The following is an 18,219-nucleotide window of genomic DNA, read 5'->3' as shown; positions in this document are numbered from 1 at the left end:
CAGGTGAAAGGAGCCCCAGTGCGAATTCGGATGTTGACACAAGTGGTCAAATGGGTTTCACAGATGGCGGCTACGCATATAAACCCTCATCGCACTTTGCAAATTGAATCAAGGGCGAGTTATGCCCAGTTACATCCCCAGTCTGGAGACAGCCCTCTGTTATCATTACTGACTGAGTCCCCTTAACCTGATGACTGTATCTTGAATATTTCATTGAGGTCATTTTGCATGCATGTGATGGTACAGTGCGGAGGGCCCCCATGTTGGAGAATTTGCAGATTCTCTCTAACCACATATCTGTGCTACCCAATAACATTATTCGTTTTTCCTTTAAAGTTACAATATTTAAGCTGTCTGGGCCTGCCCATATCTCTGCTGCTGTCGTGTAACACAAAGCTCTCCAACGATATTTACGTAGGTACAGTATCACAGTTGCCGTCTCCTAGTTGTGTGGGTCTGACTCTTGCCTTTGCTGTATGTCTGAGGAACTTCACGCTTTCTGAAGTCCACAAATATGCCCTTAGGCCGATCTCTCCCCTGTGTATAATATGCTAGGCACAGACATCCTGCCCTGTGTTTCCTGGGGGTGTCTGCCAAAGACCCTGTGTTAGATAAGGGGCTGATTCTCTCCCATGCAGCTCTGTTAAATGTACAAGTAAATAAGACAATTTCCATTGTTGTATGGCTGCAACAAGGCTGGTGAAGCCGCATCATTTCCCATTTCATTCTCCCTTCATTTTTTGGGGCTTTTTATATGCCACAAATTGATCATCAGCCACGTGCTTCCAACATTCAGAGCGTGATTTTGAAGGCCCTTGTAATGTGCAAAATGACATATGAGGGGTCATGAAATTTGCCTTTCTCTGGGTCGTGTTTGAGGATGGATTTTTTTGGATTGGGTTTTCCTGCAGGAATATTTATGCTCTAGCCATGATAACCCGTGAAGTGTTATTCAACCTGCTGTTGGCATTTTATAACCAAACATTCAGCTTTAGTGGATATTTGGAGTATATTTTAAAAAATGAAGCTGACTGAACTCATATCTGTCTTATCCATCTTGGTTTATTTATTTATTTATTGTTCTTTTTCACAGTTCTTCCATCTGTCAAGCTCTGAGCAACCTATCTGCTGGGGATCTCTAATGCAATATCCTTCTAAGCTAGAAACACAAATATCCTTTCAAAAATGTGAGGCATTTGTAAAACAAAATGTCCTCTAATCCATCTGCAAGCCTGTCAGGACCAGATGCATTCATCTGGACCCTCATCTCTTCCAGGATAATGGCCCCTTTCGCTGTCTCTCTCTTATTGGTATCACTAGCAGTCGAAGGTTCCTCAGCACCTCGCCACCTGTGTCTATGTCGCCTCCTCCAAACAGTTTTGTTTTTCTAGAGGTGCTCCATGATTCATCCAAGGCCGTGGTCAAATTCAGGCTCGATGACGTTAATTGGTATGAATTAATTATAAATCTATGTCTATGAATCGTAGGAATAAAAAAATTACAATCTGCATAATACAGGACATTATCATGGAGTTTAAAAAGCTGTGAATGGATAAAATATATAATATAAAGTATGTAGTTATCAAGCCCAACAGTGAATTTTTGAGAACTATTGATATAGGATTGAAGATTTAGCAAACATGGCTGGCAGAAATTGTGCTCTTTACTCCACAATAAAGAATATAACTGCACAGCCATTTTTTTTTTACTTTTTGTTTAGGCTAGTATTCTAAAAACTTTCAGAATCGTATTTCATAAACTTCCCTTTTGCCTAAACCCTATTCCCTGCGTGAGGCGGCTCCCACCTGCGGGGGCGGGGCTCTGGGTTTCAGCCCTTGCTCTGTATGAGTTTGCAGACTCTCCCTGTGTTACTCCAATTTCCCCCTGCAGTCTAGACACATGCAGTTAGTCAAACTGGTGCCTCTGTATTGTGATTGTGTATGCCCATAGTGTGTGATTGTGCATGCCCCATAGTGTGTGATTGTGCATGCCCATAGTGTGTGATTGTGTATGCCCCATAGTGTGTGATTGTGCATGCCCATAGTGTGTGATTGTGCATGCCCCATAGTGTGTGATTGTGTATGCCATAGTGTGTGATTGTGTATGCCATAGTGTGCGATTGTGCGTGCCCATAGTGTGTGATTGTGCATGCCCCATAGTGTGTGATTGTGTATGCCATAGTGTGCGATTGTGCATGCCCATAGTGTGTGATTGTGCATGCCCATAGTGTGTGATTGTGTATGTCCCATAGTGTGTGATTGTGCATGCCCATAGTGTGTGATTGTTCATGCCCCATAGTGTGTGATTGTGTATGCCATAGTGTGTGATTGTGTATGCCATAGTGTGTGATTGTGTATGCCATAGTGTGCGATTGTGCATGCCCATAGTGTGTGATTGTGTATGCCCCATAGTGTGTGATTGTGTATGCCATAGTGTGTGATTGTGTATGCCATAGTGTGCGATTGTGCATGCCCATAGTGTGTGATTGTGCATGCCCCATAGTGTGTGATTGTGCATGCCCATAGTGTGTGATTGTGCATGCCCATAGTGTGTGATTGTGCATGCCCATTGTGTGTGATTGTGTATGCCCATTGTGTGTGATTGTGTATGCCATAGTGTGCGATTGTGCATGCCCATAGTGTGTGATTGTGCATGCCCATAGTGTGTGATTGTGCATGCCCATAGTGTGTGATTGTGCATGCCCATTGTGTGTGATTGTGTATGCCCATTGTGTGTGATTGTGTATGCCATAGTGTGCGATTGTGCATGCCCATAGTGTGTGATTGTGCATGCCCATAGTGTGTGATTGTGCATGCCCATAGTGTGTGATTGTGCATGCCCATAGTGTGTGATTGTGCATGCCCATTGTGTGTGATTGTGGATGCCCATTGTGTGTGATTGTGTATGCCATAGTGTGCGATTGTGCATGCCCATAGTGTGTGATTGTGCATGCCCATAGTGTGTGATTGTGCATGCCCATAGTGTGTGATTGTGCATGCCCATTGTGTGTGATTGTGTATGCCCATTGTGTGTGATTGTGTATGCCCATAGTGTGAGATTGTCTGTGCATGCGTGTGCCACTCCTCAGATGGGCTGGCATCTTGTCCCCTGCGTTCTCCTTTACTGTATAAGCGGCTGGATGATGAATGGATTATTCTAAATGATTAATGGAGCAGGCCAACAGTAAACAACAATAGTAACAGTAAACCAGACCAATAGCCAAATAATCTTTATGATTGTCTTCCTGTGTTTACAGTCTCATTCTCATGGCGAATCATAATTTTCATATTTTTTGCCTTCGGAACTGTAGGGAAAATAGAGCATGAGGCTTGTCCATTTGTGTCTGATGTACCCATCATCCCTCAGATGCGGAGAAGCAGGCAGGAGGGACAGACACCAGCCACCGGAAGAGCTCGCACTCGGCTGCCGGTCACCACAAGAGCGACGATGCCAGTGACAGCCGTGAAGTTGAGCCCGCGGTGAGTATCACACAGAAACCCCACAGCCTCAGACCACGGCGTTGCAGCAAGAACATTCTCTCCCCAACATTTTGTTGCTGTGCTGGGATTTGGATTGCAGAAAACTTCAAACAGAAGTGAATAAATGGTGGTTTTGTTGTCATAAGCATGTGATTGTTTAATCTTCTCACTGGTATAACTTGTACTAAATTCATTCTGAAGTGTATTTTATAATCTGCTAAATGAAAACAGCTGATCAATCATAAGGAAGTTAAACAGAAGAGCCAAGTAGCAATCACTTTATTAGTATGTATTTATTTACTGGATAATTGACAAGAAGATGGATGGATGGATAAATGGATGGATGGATGGTGATACTTGTCAGTTGGCTCCCAACTGCCAAAGGGTATATTGTCCACTAAAGTAATTTATGCATTTGCAATTTTTGTTTCATGTTAATCTGAAGATTTCCCTTTTTTCTGAATTGTTTTGCCAGAGTCCTGACCAAATCTTTTCTGTTTAATACTGAAGTGATGCACTTTATAAGGGAAGTCATGTGACCAAAGTGGATCAGGAGAAATGAACAGTTCATTAAAGGAATGAGAAACACCCATTTAATTTTAAAATGGAGTAATCAATTAGTTGTATAATACCATAAGTCCCCAAGTTATGGGGGGCAGGTTCAGGTGGCTGTGTCCCAAACTTCACTGTGTTTAACTAGCAGCGTTTTGGCAAATTAAATACCACCTCGCAGGATTTAAAAACATGAATCACGGTCGGTTTTATTCCCTTTATTTATAGCTGAAAGATAAAGGGCTTTAAGGTTCCGCATGAACCACAGAGGATGTGCAGGACCGGGGTTAGCACCAGTCGGGCAGGGGTCCATGCAGCACGTGACATGAATAATAATCACGTATCAGCGCCCGTGGCCCCCAGCTGAGAGCGATGGGTCCCACTGACTTCCTCTGCCTTTGCGAAGCGCAGAACAGCCGCAGAGGGTTTGGCCTCTGTACCTGTGATTGGAAGGTCGCTGATTTGGATCCCGTACTTGGCAGCATAATCACATGACCGTTGGGCCTATGCATGCACAAGGCCCCTAGCCTCCAGAAAAATGCTCTGAGGGGGCCAGATAAATAGCTGACCCTGTGCTCGGACCCCAAGCTGCACTCTCACCTGCATATGTATATGTGTGTGTTTCAACAAAGGAGAACAAGGTGAGGTATGTTTACTTGTATAAATGGTAAATAAAGCCTAATTTTACTTCTCTGACCTTGTGCATTATGCTGAGGAGCCCTGCTTCCCTGCCGTCCCCGTTTGTTTGTCTAAAGCACTTTCACCTTCGGTGGGGGGCTCGAGGACATCGCTTAATTAAAGGACTTTGGGACAGGTTTCCACCCAACCCACTCCCACCGCTAATCCATGTCCATGTTCAAACGCTCACCCACTGGGCGCAACTGGCACTGAGAGGCAAGTTGAGTCAGTGGGCTGGCAGGTGAAGGCTGGCTCTTGCATCGTGGTGGCATCTCTGTGAGCTTCAGAGTTTGCGCTGTCTCCCGTTGCTGAACAGATCTGCGATGGACGCTTGCCATTTCAGAGGAACCATCTTAAAGTCCTTTCATTCACCTTTTCTCCACTCCCTCGTGCATCCCTTTCATTTTCAGGGCTGTTTTTATATTGCCATGTTACTGGAATTTGTTTTTCGCAACCAAACCATAAAGGAAATGCCTTGTTGTCCAGAAATATTGCCGTGCATCCTGATCAGATGATTCAGATGATTTTTGACAAATTTAAGGTAATCCATGCAGGGAGCAGAAATATAAAGTACGGATATTTTATGGGTTCCACTGAAATAAAGGTAGCTGATTATGAGAAAGTCCTTGGTGTGTATGTTCATGCTTCCATGTCCCACTCTCGCCAGTGTGGGGAAGCAATAGAAAAGGCCAATGGGATGTTGGGTTACATCTCTAGGTGTGTGGAGTTTAAGTCAAGGGAGGTGATGCCACGATTATACAATTCCTTGGTAAGACCCCACCTTTTGTATTTTGTGCAGGTTTGGTCACCCTACCTTGAAAAGGACATTGTTGTCTTAGAAAGTGTTCAACATAGGGCTACAAGAATGATTTCTGGTCTTAGAAGAATGCTTATGAGGATAGATTAGCTTAGCTGAATCTGTTCAGCCTCAAGCAAAGGAGGTTAAGGGGGGAGATGATCCAGTTATATAAGATTCTAACAGGTCTGGATGCTGTTCATCCAAATAGTTACTTCAATATTAGTTTAAATACAGTGGTACCTCAGTTCTCAAACTCATTAGAACTCGGATTTCTTAAAAGTCGAACCAACCAGTTCGAAAAAAAATTACCTAGAGCTCGATCTGAATCTCAGAAGTCAAACTGTGAACGTCGACCTAAGATACGCACGGGGAAATGAGTCTCGCGGCACGTCTCTTAGCGGAAACAAAGGGTAACGCTTCAGTCTCAGCCTCGCATTAGCTGTGATAGCATCCTGCATGTTTACACTAGCTGAATACTGTACATATTTTTAGTCAGTAAAAAAATACATTAGACAATGATTGACAGTAACAGTAATTATTATTATATAATAAAATGCATTTAAAAATAAAGATTTCTTATTCATTATTTTAATATTAATAATAAACCATTAATACATTTAATTATAATAATATTGTCGTGCCGAGCGGGGACAGAACGGAGACAAAGGCGCAGACGTCAGGGTGTCGGGAAATACGGGGTTTAATTACAGGTAAGGCAGGCAAAACGCAGACGGACAATACAATGACCGGACTGGGGAAACAAACGGAAACGCGGACTAAATACAGAGGACTAATGACAACAACCAGAAACAGCTGATCACACGGGGATTCCACACAGGGTTAACGATGGGGCGTGGCACACGGAAGGAGCGGACGATCGGTGCAGGACACATTGTTTGGATACATTTATTTTCTTTACAAATTACTGTTTTGATATATGTGCTTGGATGTGTTTAGTACAGTATATGTTCTTCTTGTGTTATCGGTTCATTTTGTGTTTAAATGCTAAAAAAAAGGTGTAATTTTTTGGGGCCGGGAACTAATTAATTGGTTTTCCATTATTTCCTATGGGGAAAATTCGATCACAACTCGCACTTTTTAGGATTCGACTAAATTAGGAACAATAGTGGTCCAAAAATTGAACCCTGCGGTACTGCACTGTGAAGGCAGGTCCACTGTGACATTGTAACTAATAACTACCCGCTGCTTCCTGTCTGTTAACCAGTTTTCGATCCAAGTAACACTCCGTTGGCAGTTTTTCCGTATACTGACCATTATAATGCATTATGAAGGTATCTATGGTGCATTATAGATGAGAGCTTCACAGAGCATTCATAATGCATGATAAACATGGCTATAATGTGTTATGCCTTTTTATTAATAGTTATAGCCATGTTTATAGTACTTTATGAATGCATTATTATGCATTATGAAGGTATCTATATGCATTATGGTGATTGCTTGAAGTAAAGCGATAACAATCAGGTTTCAATTATTCAGCCCTACAGATAAAGGCAACTCATATCCTAATATAAGGGACAGTACTTACTGATAATACACAGCAAAGATGGTCTGAATAAAACCACACAACAGTGACTGTTCAGCTGGAATGAGAGCTTTGTTTTTTAATGGCAGCGTTGAACCTGAGATCACGATTTAAATCGTCAGACAAAGGATTGTGAAGAGCCTTCAGCTGCTATTGAGCCATTTGCATATTTTGCTGCAGTGCACGTTTTAGCTCCTGCCTTTTGTCACAGTTGAATCCCCACTGAGCTTCCTCACATCTGATTCATTTTACAAGCGTTTCACACAACTGAATGAAAGCGGGAATGTTGAACCCTTCATTCACCGCAAACTGAAATCATTTTGTTGTCATATGATGTAGCAGAATTGAACCATAGATATGTCCAGTCATATTGGTCCACTCACCTTTCAAGCCTCCTATTCAGTCTCTTTAAAAAAGTGTGTTGGCATCATCGATATCAGTAAAACAACACGAGCAGAATTTATGTGTTTATGGAAAACAGAATTTTAGCTTCTGATTTGGATATGCACACAATTTCAGCCTCAGATTTGGCCTGTGTTTGACAGAGGAATCACACAAGCAGCAATATAACTCTTGACAACCCACCCAGTGCAATAGGATTGCTTTTTAGATTGTACACTGAAAATAACAGCTTGCCAATAGCAAGGTGATGGCAGCCTGCCAGGCACATTGTTAAGGAGACAGTGATGGATTCCTGTCTGTCATCTCCATTACATATGTGTTGAGTCTCCGGCTATAAACAAAAGACGGTCTTGGTTCAGCACACTTTTCACTGCCAGTGACGTAACAGCCAAGGTTTTGGTCAAGGACTCAAGGTCAGTGGAATTCAGCGAAGCCTGGGCCAGCCTAGTAGTCCTTGGGGATTCAAAGGTAAAGTCCAATTAGTGTCTGTTACTATCTCAGCAGAAGTGTTGTGTGAGTGGAATGACCATCCATTTTACTCCAAAAAAAACTGGTGGAAATATATTAGCAGAAATCACTGAGCCAGGAGCAGTAACTGTGTGTCTGATAAAGGGGAAACTATCGAAGGCTTCGGATGGCTGTGACACCTTCTGCCCTCTCTCTAATCTCCCTTATTAAACTCCTTGCTGATTTTGGCTTTCTGCAGCTTCCAGAAAGATTCTGTGGTTTCTGTCTGTGCAATAGCCTGCTTCTCTTTTCAGACATTTGGTTGTAAAAAAAAATCAGGTTCTATAGAAATTCCCTATTTAACGCTCACGGTTGGCCAGTAGACCCTGGATGTCAAATCGCAAATTAATTTATTTTCCATTGATTGCAGGATGTTTAAATTGGGCATCACATCATTTTCCTCAGCAGCAGAGCAAATGTGACTTTTGCATGAAATTCATTATGGAATTATTTTAATCTAATAAGTAATTTCTTTTGGAAATGCCTCTTAATGTTCACACGTATAAGTATCATTATGTTGTTTCCAGTTTCTGCAGCTAGCCAGAATCTTTGATTCTTGATTAGACAGTAGCAAAATCTACAGTTAAAGTTATTATTTTTGTGATTGAAATTGCAGTCAACTAGGATGATTATTGCTTAATAAATAATAAAATCCCTTTAGTGCATTCATCTTCCATTCACTTAGAATCTCGGATTTCCTATATCGAGCTAAGGAGGTACCATTTAGCCACCATGTATTCTGAAAGCTGTTAATCTCAGTGTCTGCAAAATGTTCTGTGGGACCCTTCAACTCCCCCTTTTAATTAAGGAATGATGAAAGTATGACAGTTCCAGTGTCCATTTTCCATCATCTGCAGACTGATTTATCTCTATTCTGGAATCGTCTGTATATTTAAAACAAAAGCACGCTTCCCAAGTGAGCTTTTTCTCAGCTGAGCATGCATAATGCCACGGTGCTTATCAATATCTGAGGTGTGCACAAGAGTTTCTGTTGCGCAATGAGGCTCTTCGTCCATTTGTCATTCATTTATTCATATATTCATTTATTCTGGGCTCTTTCGAAACCTAAAAAGTTTACATATGCACTGCAAAAGCAGAAAGGATGACTGGAGTTATGCATATGATGGAATAATGTCTACTCCTGAATCATACTTAAAGTAAATTTTCCATCCTCTTATGCTGAGTACAAACTATTGAAATAATGGTATCTTATGTTTTTGAAGCATTATTAAGTGAAATTGATGTAATTGTATTATGTCAAGATCACAAGAAAAATAAGTTGTGATCTCGAAATAACAGAAAAAAAGAATAATGAATGTGCTCTCTGGATTTCCGTAAGAAACATCATCTCTAGATTTATTTTTGCTCCTCCTGTCAGCCAGAGTAAGACAGACTGAATTAGACACCTATTAATTCCTTCAGGAGCCTTCAAAGAATTTAATTTAGAAATGGTAATTGTGTATGTGTTACAGACATTTGGCATTTCTCTTTGAGTGATGGTCTTTATAGTTGCTGATTTGACAGCCGTGTGTTTCACTGGAGCAGCTGAAGCTTCTCAGTTGAGACTGTAAGCGCTCCTTCCTGAACAGACACTGTCCATGTACTTTATCACTTCATTACCCAGTAGGCAGCTATTTTGAAGAGTACCGCCTAATTTTATTCTCTATATTCATTCAGGGAACAATGGTGGAAATCAAAGGATTTTCATTGGATGTGGTTGGGATTTAAAAATTCAATTCAATTCAATTTATTTTTATATAGCACATTTTCAGAACCTTACACATCACAACTGCCACAACTGCCTTATCTTCTGTTATCATTTGCACAACTGCCTCATATATTGTTACCATTCGCACTACTTTTTTTTTTGTCGATATGTCTCTTGTCTTGTCAGTTATCTGTCTTTTTATATAGAATGTCTATTCAAATTCAATCAAAATGTTAATCTAGATTAAACTTTCTAGTTCTGATTGAAGGGTGCGCACACCAGTGAGCGAGAAACAGCATTTCAGTTCTCGTGTATGTCTTGCACATAAACTGTGAATTGACAATAAAAATATCTTTGAATCTTGAATTACTCAAAGGCTCAACGTGCTTTACATTGTCCATGTCCAAAGCCCCCAGTGAGCAATAGGAAAGATTAAATAGAAATAAATATATTTGAAAGGAAAGATCCTCTGAGCTTTGCGGAAAAACTCTTCAACAATAAATAATGAATGATTAAATATCATTATATATGATTTATGTCCTTATATACTTATTTACTTATAACATCAGCATCAAATAGTAAATATAGCAATTGTGCAATGTATAAACAAAGCATCAGTATGCTTATAGAGAGAAATCAGATTTTCACCATTCCTCATGGACTGTGCTGGCCATGGGAGGCACATACCAAGATGCACTGCTTTGCTGCAAAACATCATTTCTTTAAGCCCCTCAGAGCTTCTGCTGTCCCAGACCCTAACACCCAAAGCTAACTGTTTTGCAGCACGATGGAAGAGCCTTTGGCTTTGCCTGCTCATAGCTACAGTACCTTGCTGGGGGCTGTTCCAGAGCTCACTGTGCACAGTGTGCAGTCACCCACTGAGGCTGGCTGATTCCTCTCAGAATAAAGGCTACATGTGTCCTACTGCTTCAATTTCTCAGATCTCCCCCACTGCCGGTCATGGTCTAAGCCAAAGTCTGCTCCTTCCCCATTGTATGTTTTCTTTTATATTTTATATGTTTGTTTGTTCTCCGCTTTTCGCTCTCATTGCATCCAGAGGTATCCATGTCTTCACTGTAAAAGACAACTGCAGTGCCCTCAGATGGCCTTTCCTGGTTTAGAAAAGGTCAAATTATAATTAGCTGCTCTGAGCTGGAATGGGTATTTAACACTTGTATTAGAAAAATAATCTTGGTCGAGAAATAGGTGGTAAGATACCAGTGACAGTCTTGATATAGGTAACTCAGTACTCGCTAGGTTACTCGCTAGGTTACTCGCTAGGGCACAAAACGTAAATTTTCAAGGAATGATATTGATATGAGGTAAAAGATTAGCTCCTCATCATTAATGCTTTTAATCTGAATTCACTGAGGATATCTTTGAAACACATCTGAATTTTGTGAATTGACCCAAAATGATGGCCACACTACTGCTGCACAGGAGAAGCTGTTCACAAGCCTGGTAGGAGCTCTTGTGGAACTCAAAACATAGGTTTTGTTAATGATCGGCTTGGGGTATACTGAGTATGTAGGAGGAAGGAAGAACAGATAGATTTCAGTAGCCATATTAAACACTGTCACAATTGTGATTTATTGTTTTGGAACCAAAAACTCCTCGTAAAACGTAGCTTTTGGCAGTTTCTGTCAATGCAGCTGAACAAAGGAAGAAGCAACACTAAGAGGAAATAAAGAATAAAATAATTTTTATGCACTCTCTAGGTATTTACTTGATAGAGAGCCTAATGTATATCACATAATGAATAATTGATGTGAAAGGCTTGTGTCTTTTTCCCTCTGGGGGCTTGCGTGTTGGGAATTTCTATATTCGCTTATTTCCCAAGGGATAGTTACTGTCATTTTCATGATATGACATTTTTGTGTTAGGACACAATTACCATTTCTAAATTACAGGCGGCATATGTATGCTTTGAAGGCTCCTGAAGGAATTAATAGGTGTCTAATTCAGTCTGTCTTACCCTGGCTGTCAGGAGGAGCAAAAATAAATCTAGAGATGATGTTTCTTACGGAAATCGGGAGAACACATTCATTATTGTCTTTTTCTTTCTGTTATTTAAAGATTACAACTTATTTTTCCTGTGATCTTTATGTGCCGATTAGTTATATTGAGATCATGACTTTTTTGTTTTCCTGATGTGGTGACATGCAGTCCTGGTCACCATTATTGTCACCAATGAAATTTAAGTACAACACATAAAGTATCGGCTAGAAAACAAAAGAATCTAGTGAAACAGCTGTGGTCTGCAGACGTTCATGTTTGGTACAGAGCAGCAAATGATGCACAACAATAATTTAAAAAAACAATATAAGGAAAAATCTAGAAGATCAGAAAGATTGCAGTGACATTGGTCTTGAAATAGCACTTTACCTACAGCTAAGCATGATGGAAGAGCCATAATGTTAGGCTGCTTTGCTGCCTCTGGTACTGGAGGCTTTGACCATATCACAGCAATCATGAAATCAGAGGATTACCAAGGGATTTTAGAGCAAAATGTGCTACACAGTGTAGGAAAACTAGGTTTAAGTCTAAGATTATGGGTTCTCCAGCAAGGCAAAGGTCCAATGCACACATCCAAAAGCACACAAGAATGTTTGAAAAGCAAAAAGTGGACCGTTTTAAAGTGGCCAGCAATGAGTCCTGATCTCAATCAGGTTGAAAATCTTTAAAGACAGCTGAAATCTGCCAGTGGGAAATGGAATCCTGCAAACATTCAAGAACTCGGAAAAGGAAAAGTGGGAGAAAATTCCAGCTGACAAGGGCAAGAAGCTTATAGACAAACGTTTGGAGGTAGTAATCACTGCCAAAGGTGTGCAATTTACTGTTTATTGAAATGACTAATTATGTGAAAAATTATTTTTTGGTTAAAGAAAGTACAATGGACACCTAATGAAAATATTCTGATGATAATTTTTTTTTACATTTTCATTTATTTAGATGATATTCTACAGGTTATGCAAAGAATGAGAGGGTGTCAATAATGGTGACCAGGACTATTGGTGACAGACATGACTGCTTGCTTCACTGTGCATTTAATCTGTAATTGAGAGAACATAATCACAGACCTCTAGTTAGCCTAATGATTTCTACTCACGAGATCTCTACTACAGAGTGAACAGAAGTAATGGACAGAAACAATACATTTAAAGTAAGACTGATTATTAACCTTCATTATAGGGTTCAAATAGAGTTTATTCAACAGCATTGTCCTGTTTGCTGATCTCAAGATAACTCAAGAAAAATGTTGTGATTTTAAGTTAAGATCACAAGAAAGTTATCTTGTGATTACAAGAAAAATAACAGGAAGAAAAAAAATTATTAGAATTCATGTCCTCTCTGAACTTCCATATTTTCTTCTATCTGTCCAATGTAACGGACATGCTGATGAATAATGGTCCCTAGAAGTGCTTGGAGTCATGTTTGTTCATTGGCAGCTGTATGCTGCCTATCTTGTATGTCACTTTGGACAAAAGGATCTGCTACATAAATATAAATAATGAAGAGAAATCTTATTGTAAGGTATAATTTATGATAGCACAAAATTCCTAAGAAGGAATAGTAATTATTTTGTTTATCTTGAATTCTCAGGGATATCAGTGATGAAGCTGTTCCTACAATGCTGGGGTTGTAGGCACGGCTGGAACCAGGGGTTCCACCCAAATTTCTGCTCTACCAACCCAGCATTGTCAATCATGTTTATTTAATTTGTCCCATCAGACATTCTTCTCTGGAGCATTTGTAGTCGCCAGTGAAAGTAGAGAAGGAATGTTACCTTCTTCTTATTCAAGACCCTTCCTGTTAAAATGTATCTTTTGCTGCTGTTGTTTATTGTAATATTGTGTTGAATAATGGTCTTTGCTAATAGCATAGTTAGCCAGCTAGCTAGCATTACTGTTGGTTAGGAAGCTCACTAGAGCAGTACAATGGAACCCCCGTATCTGCTGATTTGGTAACATTTGTAATTGTAACGTTTGGTAAATATTTGTAAATAAAACTTTATCATAGGTATGTAAGTACAAGAAAAACAAGTGATTTATAGTGTCCGCTACTACCCACGGTTTCGGACCTCCGCGGTAGGTTTTGGAACGTATCCATCCCGTGGATACAGGCGCACTACTGTACTTAACAAGACAGTTTGCTAACGGTGATGTCAGCGCTGGCTTGCCAACTTTGGTCAGCGGGCTGGAGTGAGATTTTCAATTCGAAACAAGTCTGCACAGTTTTATTACCTTAATAAGTGACAATAATAACAAATACTAGTCTGTATGGTTTGAAAATTATCCCAAAGCTTTTGATGTACCTAATTTTAGGCTTATAATCGAATAATATATATATTGTCGTAAGATTTCTTACATGAGAACCTGGAAGCGTTAATGTCACGGAAGATGCGTGTCAGTAGGCAGTCCGGTCAGCGCTCAACATGAAAAAATTTGCCTGGTTAGATTACGTGCAATTCACTTAAATTAGTCATGCACAGCCATAAACAACATGCAACAATATTTGGTTCCCAAATCAAAGCTTTCTACCAGCATTTCACTTACAGCTGTATTTAGCTCGAATAACCAAGCTTCCGGACCGGTGTCGTGGAACCAAGTGGGCTGCTACTGCAGGCAGTTTAGACAGTAATGCAGTGCAAATTTATATGGGTGTGTTGGAAATGCTATTCTGCTTGTTTTGGTATTCTGAGCTTAGCATAACCACATTTGCATGATATCTAACCTTCGGAAACACCAGTTCAAATGTGTGCAAAGCTTTTAGCAATATTCTTCCATCTTCTTAGTAATTTTCACTTTATATACTATGTTTCACTTTTTGTTGTAGTAACTGCATTGCATAAAATGGACACATTGCTTGAAAGAAGGAAACATAGTTTTCATTTGCTTTAGCCGTAGATTTACTTGTGTGTGGGTGGTGGCTGAGAGCGGGAGTGTGAGAAGTGGTAGTTTAAGGGGTTTAATTCTGAGGGAGCAAACCTAGCAGTTAGGCATATGGAATATGCAGAACATCCAGGTTTAAGATGCTGGAAATAGGCATCTCACCTAAAAAGCTGAGCCACCGTAGACAGCGGAATAAGCAGGGAGTTTTTCACGACACTGTCCTCAAAGTTTCAAGGGCAGAAATGTGGATCGGCACATGGCAGGGCACTAGCTTAAAGTTCGAAAGTTTTTCAAGCGTTTCGGTGTAGCTCAAAGCAGCAGAGACTGAGGCCCCTGTCTCTGTTCTGGCCAGGTGTCTGCCTGTAATTTATAATACACATTTGAAAAATGGCCGCTGGCACACCTTTCATATTGATTTATACCAGGATCTTGGATCCATGATGGATCACTCTGCAGAACATAGTCTCACTCTCTCAAAATGCTAAAGGCTTCTTTTCCCAGCTGTGTCGCAGGCCCCATATACAGCCCTTCACATTCGCTTAGCTGGTTTTTTTTTTCCATTTGCCCTCCCCCCCCCGCCCCCCACCATCCATTTTCTCAGTTAAATGACAACTTTGTAAACTACAGGCTAGAAATATATTGGTAGGGGAATAAAATACACATGATACTATTTAAAACAAACCCAAAAGAGCAAATGAAAGGAACTGTCTGCAATGGGGGGGGGCAGCATGGTTGTGCAGAGGTTAGCACTGTTGCTTTGCACCTCTGGGACCTGGGTTCGACTCTCTGCCAGGGTTCCGTGTGTGTGTGTGTGTGTGTGTGTGTGTGTGTGGAGTTTGCATGTTCTCTTTGCGTCGTTATGGGATTTCCTCTGTGTACTCCGGTCTCCCCCCCCCACACACACATAGTGTTAAAAACATGCTGTGCTAATTGGAGTTGCCAAATTACTCATAGGGGTGTGAGTGAGAATGAATGGTGTGCCCTGCAATGGGTTGGCACCCTCTTCTGGGCTGTTCTCTACCTTGTGCCGATTGGCTCCAGACCCCTGCAACTCTGAATGGGACACGTGGTTTCAGAAAATGGTTGGATGGGTTCACCATTGTAATTTCTCACTTTTATGAAAATATTCATACAGAGAACAGAGCGGCTTGCTAATCATTGTTGGCTACAGAAGGTAAATTTCCACGCAGAGCAGTAAGTAATGTAGCGGTATGTGACATGAAGGCATCAGACAGGGGCAGCATTTTAATGAACTGGCTTAGTGACGCTTCAGATGGGGGAGAGCCGTTTTGCGGTGATGCAGTGGAGGCTTGGCAGTGTGTGTGTGAGGCTATAGGCAGCAGAGGTCCAGCTGGATGTGGGGAGGGGGCCTTGGAGAGGAGCTAGAGGGCCGTCGAGTCCCATGAAGCGGGCAGAGCCTGCGGTTCACCTGCTTATCTCATATGTATGATGTTGAGGCCCGATCCTGCCTCCCCACTCTGAAACGTACTTAAAGCAGAAATTCAAAATTACCCATAACATTAGTAATTGTTTTTTATTTGTTCAGCTCACTATTGCACACAAGTACATCAGACTTCACCACTTTGAAAGTCTTATAAGAACGGGTTGAGTTTCAGGGTTTATGTGCATTACGCTGACAAGCTGATGCACTCTGCTGGTTTTTGATTGATTTTTGTAACTCACCAATGGCCGAAAAGTTTACGGAATGGCCCACCTGTGACAGCAGGATTAATAGTTACATTTCTGCACCACCCCAAAATTCCCAAAGGCATTTCCTTAAAACACCATGACATTTGATTCTGCTTTTTTTACCGTTTACGTGGACATTTTAGCACGCCAGCAGTGCGGTACAGAATGTTCCATCTGCAGGCGGTCTCTGGTTACCTGGAGCTGTCATTTCCCCAAGGCACATAAGAGCTCTGACGCGTTTCCTTGTTAACGTTTTCCTGCATAGCAGACTGAAGGGCCTTAATGCTGAGGTTAAATACGTTGTCTCAGCTATGTCATAGATTTAAAATAATAATAATAAGATGAATTAAAAATCAGTTTGCTTAGAATCTGTTCTTCGTGTGCGTGATCATGAAAAGACCTACTGCTGCCAAGGGTAGCTACAGAATACATCGTTTTTTATTGGGTAGCCTACGCAGTTGCTGATGGCGGAAATGCCCAGATTCCTTGTCGTATTTTTGGCATCTTCCTATTTGATGGCTACGAGACACACAAGTTATGTAAGTGTTGTCATTGTGATTTTGAGCAAAATGGTGAAAATCATAAATTTTAACACAGAAATAAGCACACTTTACACATCTTGCATGGAACTTTGTGGGCTGGTGTCAATGGCTTTCATGTCACGTGTTAAAATTTTGCCGAGCCTTGTAAGCTTCAGAGCAGTATCTGGAGTCACAGTCTTACACTTTCTGGTGATTTAGCGTCTTTAAGATCCGTGCTGTGTTTCTCACTTTTGTAAATAGCCACTTTAGCGTCACGCTTGTCATGCCCCTGTGGTGATATTCACAGATAGGGACAGTAGTATTTAAGGCAATTTTCAAACTAATTGGTGTGACAAAAAAAACAGATACTTATCTTAAATATAATAAACCAGCGAAGCTGTTTCTTCTGTGTCATCCATATCCGCCTTTGTAGATCACATGTGCTGACTTTCACCTGAAATATTTGAGGGATCATTGCTGCTTGCAGACTAAGATGCACTTATTGACAGTCAGTGACTTCACCAGCCTTGGATCTCTGCTTCAGGGCACAACTGACCGAGTGTGAGCAGCTCATCTATGTGGACCGAGGCTCCAATTCTAGGTGAAGAACACTTTCCTCAGTCAATGCTGCCTCACAGTTACCTCAGTGAGGTGAAATCTGCTACTCTCAGACTAATTACCTGTAGTACTATTTCAGACTTGGCTTATGAATTAAGGTTAATGACAATTGGTTTCGACATGATCCAGTGTGGGTCACAGATCTGCCGTGATAGTGGCATGATTCTCAGCTGACATGCTCATGATATTTAAAACCATATAGTGTATCCCCTTTTTGTGCATCTCACAGATGCTAAATATCATGTTTTCATAATGACTGAAAAGCACCATGATGTAAAATTTATTTGAATTTTACTTGACTTATCTTTTAAATACTTTATTTGTGACATCTTTCAGAGTAGCTAGTAGTAGCATTATTAAAAAGGTGCTTCAGATTACATGCCAAATCTAATTTGGTTATATATTACTGTCAGCCATAAAAGATTTATGTTATTTCATATACTTTGATATGTCAAATAATCTGTCTTGTATTGGATTTTTTTATCGAATTTGTGCTATAGTTTTGACACGTGATTAAAATTACGCAGTGCTCTGTAATATTGGGAAATCTTCCTATTAAAGGTGCATATAGAAAAAGCAGTGCTGAGCTTTATTAAGAGTTTTCACAGCATATTGTTACACTTGAATATTATCGGTTGTCAGGCCAACATTGTATAGCTGTAGTTTTATGCTGTAACAAACTATACAGTATGTGTGTGAGCATTGAAGCTGGCAAACAGCGATGCACTGCAGTGTCTCCATAATGTGTGACTTGCCCTACAGCGGCTGTGCTGAGGAATAGCCCACCTTTTCCTTAATCTTTGCAATGGCCTCAGGTCACCTGATTGT

The 18,219-nt window shown here is 40.7% G+C and overlaps 1 protein-coding gene across 1 annotated transcript in view; it reads left to right on the top strand.

Moving 5' to 3' along the window:
* LOC111841532 (N-acetyl-beta-glucosaminyl-glycoprotein 4-beta-N-acetylgalactosaminyltransferase 1-like) overlaps positions 1 to 18,219 on the top strand; it is an 86,087-nt gene that overhangs the window by 19,110 nt on the left and 48,758 nt on the right. Inside the window, exon 2 of the mRNA XM_023807350.2 lies at positions 3,367 to 3,479. Within this exon, the coding sequence (XP_023663118.2) occupies positions 3,367 to 3,479 (113 nt within the window). The remainder of the gene's footprint in view (positions 1 to 3,366; positions 3,480 to 18,219) is intronic.

The sequence above is a fragment of the Paramormyrops kingsleyae genome, chromosome 11, assembly GCF_048594095.1.
Source record: "Paramormyrops kingsleyae isolate MSU_618 chromosome 11, PKINGS_0.4, whole genome shotgun sequence".
Classification (NCBI taxonomy): domain Eukaryota; kingdom Metazoa; phylum Chordata; class Actinopteri; order Osteoglossiformes; family Mormyridae; genus Paramormyrops; species Paramormyrops kingsleyae.
This window is presented reverse-complemented; position numbering and strand designations above follow the sequence as displayed.